Genomic DNA, 6,000 nt, shown 5'->3' with positions numbered 1-6,000 from the left:
CCAGAGTACGAATTAGAACCAGCCAGCATTCCGGCTGAGCTTAACTGGGAAGTTTCCTAAAATTTAATCTGGGAAATAAAAATTTTCTGGCAACGCTCCAGCACCCCGTTGAATTAGATTTTACACCAACCGACATTACCCCACAAGATGAGCCGGATGAACTTCGTTTGACAATGCTCGGTGGTTTGTTTACATGGGAGTTACTTGAGCTCGAATGTGATAGATGAGCACCCGTTGCACTCATGCTCACGCAACTGACAGAGTAAATAAACCACCGAGAATTGTCAAACATGAACTTCATTCATCATGAGTTCATTCGTGTCATCTTGTATAACTCAATTCTGACGATTTCACCACCTGGGCGCCAGTTTGACGATATGAAATGAGCTTTGTTTACTTTCGACAAATTTTGATTCGAGCCAACAACATCCAGCCTGCGAACAGCCTTATGTTTTTTTTTTTCCAGTGTACTAGATTAAAATCGTTCACACTGATAAAATGAAGTACCCATTAATGCGTAGAAAACTACGCATTTTCAATAAAAGTGGAATATTGCTTGTGGCACTAAAAACTGGATTCTAACCGCACTGCGCACTTACCATTCTTCCATTTAAAATTCTTCTCATAAGCGGACCCTACACTGGACAAGAATATTGTCAATAAAAATATTGACAAGACTGCTTCAATCCGTCAATCCCATTTGATTTCTGCATGATCAATATTTCCAAGATACCCTTATACGATCAATATATTGATCAATAATTGATTTATTGTCAATATTTCTGCACGTGTAGGGTCCGCTATAGACCGGTTAGTTCGACTGGTCTGTCTATGAAAGTACCATCTCTATCACTTGAAATACATGTTTTTGACAGCTCGCAGTTTTGAGATCACTCGCACTTTAAAAGTGCGGAGTCCAGGTTGGTGGGAAGTGCGCAATAACTAATGAAATGGGTAAAGAGTTTGTACCCATAAATGAGTACAGACCTTGCACGTCAACCTGGGTATGTTTTACCCATTATTTTTCACAGAACAGTTACAACAAAATGTGTAAAAAATACCCATTCATGAAAATCGCGCCAGAATGAAAAATACTGTCAATAGAACTATTTCTGAATTTAAAAACAAAAACATAAAATAACATTCATTTCACATTATAAACTCATATAAAAATATGGAAATCTAGATAGACATCCCATTCTAAAAGTGCTTAACAAAACAAAACCGCCAACTAGATATATTTTTGATGGCTGGATCTTTGGCTGCTCAAAAATGCCGAACTAGCGCATATTTGCAACTTCCTCAGTAGTCTAAACAGCCGTTGCTTTCGGAGCATTGCCGAAATGTTCCGTTTCCGACACGGACTCCGATGCACGCCAATAATTTGCAAGTTTCGCTACGATCCTTAGTTTGCAGGTTAACTCGCTTGAAATAATTCTTAAGGATTTTTCACCCATTATTAAGATCAATATACCCAATGCCATTACCTCATCGAGTAGTTGTGAAATGGATAAAAAGTACTTATTGTTAGATACAAAAGAAATAACCATTTTTTGACAACTCGAATAACTTCCGAAACTGGGCAATTGAATACATAAAATGGGTAAAGTTTTTTTACCGTGCATAATATTTTTTACTGCGGGTCGAGATTGACAAACGCCTTTTGCTCATCGCACGTTTTTTGCTATCATCCTTTGTCTTTCTCTGTCTTTCTTAATTCTATTTCACAACCGGCAGCGGCAGTCGTATTCACTCGTACAACGTTTTGTACGGCCTGTCACTTTCAAACCGAAAACGACCGCCATAAGTGAAAGACGCAGAAAGAAAAATCATACTATCGATACACGCGAAGCAGTTGTGGAAAAAGTCTAGATATTTTTCTAATGCGGTGCTGGAAGTGAAAATTTTCTTGTACAAACAGGAAAAGTCTGCCTTTGACTGTGCTTAGTGGAAGAAAAACGTCTTCATTTGTTCGGTTTTGTGGAATCTAGTGATCAGCGAAAAGCAATACGAAAATCGAGAATGTTCAACAGCAAAAAGGATATCGATCGTCACGTAAAAACTTCTCTTGCAAAATTACCAGAAAATGAGGTACGTTGAGTAGCTAAAAATGTATCTGAAAATGAATATTCGGGCCTTGTTGAATCATCCGGAAGCATCTTCGGAATCGAATGCTTCAATTACGATACTTTGGCAATGTTGGTTAGAGTACCCGAGTAAAAGTGTTTACATACTGAACTACTATAACCTTTCGTTTAACTGTATTGGATTAAATTGTAAATTCATATTTTGTTCCAGAAATATCAACGCGGCTTGGCAATTGCCCGTCAGTACTTTAAGTTGGGTGAGTATGCTAGTGCCGAGCATTGGTTGTCTTGTTTCATCTCGGTGCAGGAGGACAGTGCTCAAGCGCATAAGTTGCTCGGCCAGTGCTATGAAAAGCAGAAGAAAATAGACCGGGCCATTACATCGTACCAGCGTTCCCTGCAGTTGGATTCAAAACAAACCGGATTGATCACTGACGTCTGCAAGTTACTGCTATCGGATGATAATTTCAGTCGGAACTTGTCGAAAGCAAAACACTGGTGCGACATAGCCGAAACGGAACGAATCAACCATGAAGCGGTATTGAATCTTAAGCTGAAAGTTGCTAACAAAGATGCTACCACGGACAACAAGCTGGTAAAGGAGATTATTTTGAAGGAGATTTGTGCTCGTCCGTTAGATCCTGGACTAAGAATACGCCTTGTAAAACATTTCGTTGACGAAAAAAAGCTGGACGATGCATTCAAATATTGCTTTGATATTGAAATGAAGTTTACGGAAACGTTCCAACAGTCGGTTGAATGGGCCAATGCAATTTCTTCAATGCTAACGAAGTACGCCGAGTCAAAGGCCAATACTGTCCAGTCAAACTGGGGCTACTGGTTGCTTTCGGTGATGATCTTGGATCGTCAAATTTATCTGAACCTTCTCGCAGATTCATCGCTTCAGGCTATTAAACAAAGCAACATAAAAGAAATCTCAACACTGTTGTTTGAGTTCGATCAAACGCTGCGCAAGTTTTCCGAAAAAGGAAAGAACTCTTGTCCGCAGAAACAGTTGGCGGAGGAATTCCTTCGGCATTATCGCGGTCAACTGACGTTACATTCGGCTTCTCTGTTGTTCAAAAATGAAAAGCAAGGCGGAAAAGCCCGTGATGTTACCGCTAAATGTTTGCCGCTTTTGTTCCTAGCCTATCAGTGTGGTGTGCCCGATTCAGATGAGCCGTGGTTGAAGCATACCAACGATAACACCCGTCAGCTAATGGCTCACTGGAACAAACAGGCGTCCTATCGATGCTGCCAGGCTGGCAATGCCATTCTGTCATGTGTGGACGAGAGCGTTGATGCTTCAGTAATTGCTCAAATACAGAGTGTAACCGATAGCAAGATTTGGAACACCGCTGAGGATTTGGTGAATCAGGTATGTATATGTTTAGTTACTAATACATTCATATAATTTCCTTTTATTGGCACGATGGAGATGTAGTTTTTAACTGAACTATAAACATATTACTGTGGTTTTTGGTATTGTTTTTCACTTTTGTGACCTATATAAGGACAATTGAGAATGTCCATTAGAAGGGTAAATTTGCAGATTATGCTTATTTCGATAGAATAATCAGTTTTATCATATTTAGATCAAGTTATATATTTTGGAAAAATGGTTGCAGCTATAGTAACTATTTTCACAGTTAAACGGAAACTGTTACGAGTGCCAATCTGAGCTATCACATGTTCGAGCCAATCAAGTACGAGGTCAAATGCTTTTTTTTTAATCCATGGAGAGTTGGCATTGTGACATTGTTCTCGCAGAACTGTATTGCTGTATCTTTATTTATTTATTCATTTTAATTTACGTGACTTTAAAGTGTTCCTCATTCGTCACGTGTATTATTATATCGATTTTGTCGGCAACTTCCAGCAGATTAAAGACTAAGAGAAACGAAAGTAATAAAATTGAAAGACGGATAGGTATTCTAGATCGAATCAGTTATTAGAACGAAAAACTGGGACTAGGCAAGCTCATATGGACATGGAAAGGGAATTTGTAGAATTCTTTGCTTTCTGCTAAGTAGGAGTTCGAAGTTGCTAAACTGTTTTAGGAAAATTTCGCGAAACACGGTCTTTTGCACCTTTCTTCATATAGTCCCAGGTCCTTCCTTAAAAAATGTTCTTTGTTCATGATTAACCCGAACTTAGCGACCTCTTTCAGATTCTCTGCTGAGCATAACTTTAGATAGACTCTCTCTCCCAACATACTCGCCACATATTCAGCCCACTTTAGTCTGCGTATTTTATCAGACATCCGATGTCAGCTTGTTTGTATATTTGGTACCACAGGTCGTGGTTCATGCGTCTGCATTGTTCTCTCATTTTTACTGGGTCACCGAGTACTACACGCAGAATTCTTCTCTCAAACACACAGAGCACTTGATCGTCGGCTTCCTTCAACTCCATTTTTGAACACCGATAGAGCAGCCGGGAGTATCAGCGATTTCTATACAAAAAATGTGTACGTCTGCAGGTTACTGAAATTTAGTCGAATATGTAAACCATAGAAAGTTTGCAATCGCAACACGCAGTTTTACCTCGCGACTAACATTATCATGTCATCAGTGTTCCAAGATATATGAACCTCGTACCCCATCAATTTCCTTCTCGGCACCAATACCGTTCGGACTGCCTCTCCCACAACCAGTTGCATATGTACACTAAGAAAAATTTTATGGTAACATCAACCATATGAGGAGGTAAATTCGACTTTTCAAGTCTAGTGCTTTTCAACCAACTATAGCATTAAGTGATATTAACTATACGCACGTTCAAATTCACTATACATTAGCTTTGTCTATATTTACAATTCTATTCCTAGCATGACCATTGTAAGTGGGTAGCTCAGAGTGACAATATACTTAGTTATCTTTACCTGAATCTTCTTGTTATAACTAATCCAAGAGAGAAGAATGTTTTACCAAAATAGTAAAATTGAACATAGTTACCCCAACCTGGATCTGTTTGTAATAACTAATATATTGGGATGTTGACATTTGTTACATTCTTATTTTGAAAAGAAATATGATTGTTGATTTGAAGATGACGCCGGCCAATATAACAAGACGAATCAAACCTAGTTTTGGCCTATTTAAAATTTTCTCTGTAATTTGAAAATTTCTTATGCATGTATTATCTTCCACCTAAAGCAATAGTATGAAGCTAAGCAAAACCTTCGTACTATGTTCCGTTCTGTTTTATCAGACTCTGCAGAAATTTCTTAGTGTACACACCATTTATAGAGCTAGTGCTACGATCTTATTTGGTCAGTAAGAATCGCTCCTGGCTGGTCTTCCAACAGCGGTTTACTTAATATTATTGCGATTGTAAAAAATTGAAACATGTTCGAAGGATGTCCGAATACAATTGTTCACTGTAATGGCGGACTCTTTTTTTAATTTATTTATTTATTAAACCTAGTCTGGCCTTCTGCGTTACCCGCCTCCACGGCCAAGTTCACTACATTTAAGCATATCAATTACATATCATAGCATATTACATATCAATATTATTGTCGTTAATAAATTTACATATAAGTTTCCAAACTTCGATATTCCCTCTTTTTAAGATGGTTTCCATATCCGGAGGGATAGCTGTCCTTTTCAAAGCCACCCACAATTCTTGTCGCTGATTATCGTCATACTCTTCACACTCAAAAACTATGTGTTCCGGTGTAGCATCTCCTTTGCCACAAGTGCAATCCGAGGATGGCACTATTCCATTCCTATTCAGATGGGATAGTAACCGAGAGTGGTTTGAGATGAACTTCGAGAGAATCACAATCTGACGTCTTCCGAGCGATAGATGTTTGAACCAAGGCTCTGTATCAACTTTTGGTATAATCCGATGGCAGTATCGTCCTTTTGTGCTACAGTCCCAACGGTTTTGCCAAGCTAACATTGCT

General features: G+C 38.7%; 1 protein-coding gene across 2 annotated transcripts in view; it reads left to right on the top strand.

Moving 5' to 3' along the window:
* The first annotated feature begins 1,739 nt into the window (after positions 1–1,739).
* LOC131684373 (E3 SUMO-protein ligase RanBP2-like) overlaps positions 1,740–6,000 on the top strand; it is a 38,984-nt gene continuing 34,723 nt past the window's right edge. For both annotated transcript variants that reach the window (XM_058967205.1, XM_058967204.1), the window contains exons 1-2: positions 1,740–2,091; positions 2,299–3,465. In XM_058967205.1, the coding sequence (XP_058823188.1) occupies positions 2,023–2,091; positions 2,299–3,465 (1,236 nt within the window). In that variant the 5' untranslated portion in view covers positions 1,740–2,022. The remainder of the gene's footprint in view (positions 2,092–2,298; positions 3,466–6,000) is intronic.

The sequence above is a fragment of the Topomyia yanbarensis genome, chromosome 2, assembly GCF_030247195.1.
Source record: "Topomyia yanbarensis strain Yona2022 chromosome 2, ASM3024719v1, whole genome shotgun sequence".
NCBI lineage: Eukaryota > Metazoa > Arthropoda > Insecta > Diptera > Culicidae > Topomyia > Topomyia yanbarensis.
Note: the sequence above shows the minus strand (reverse complement) of the source record. Positions and strands in the feature narration are given on the sequence as shown.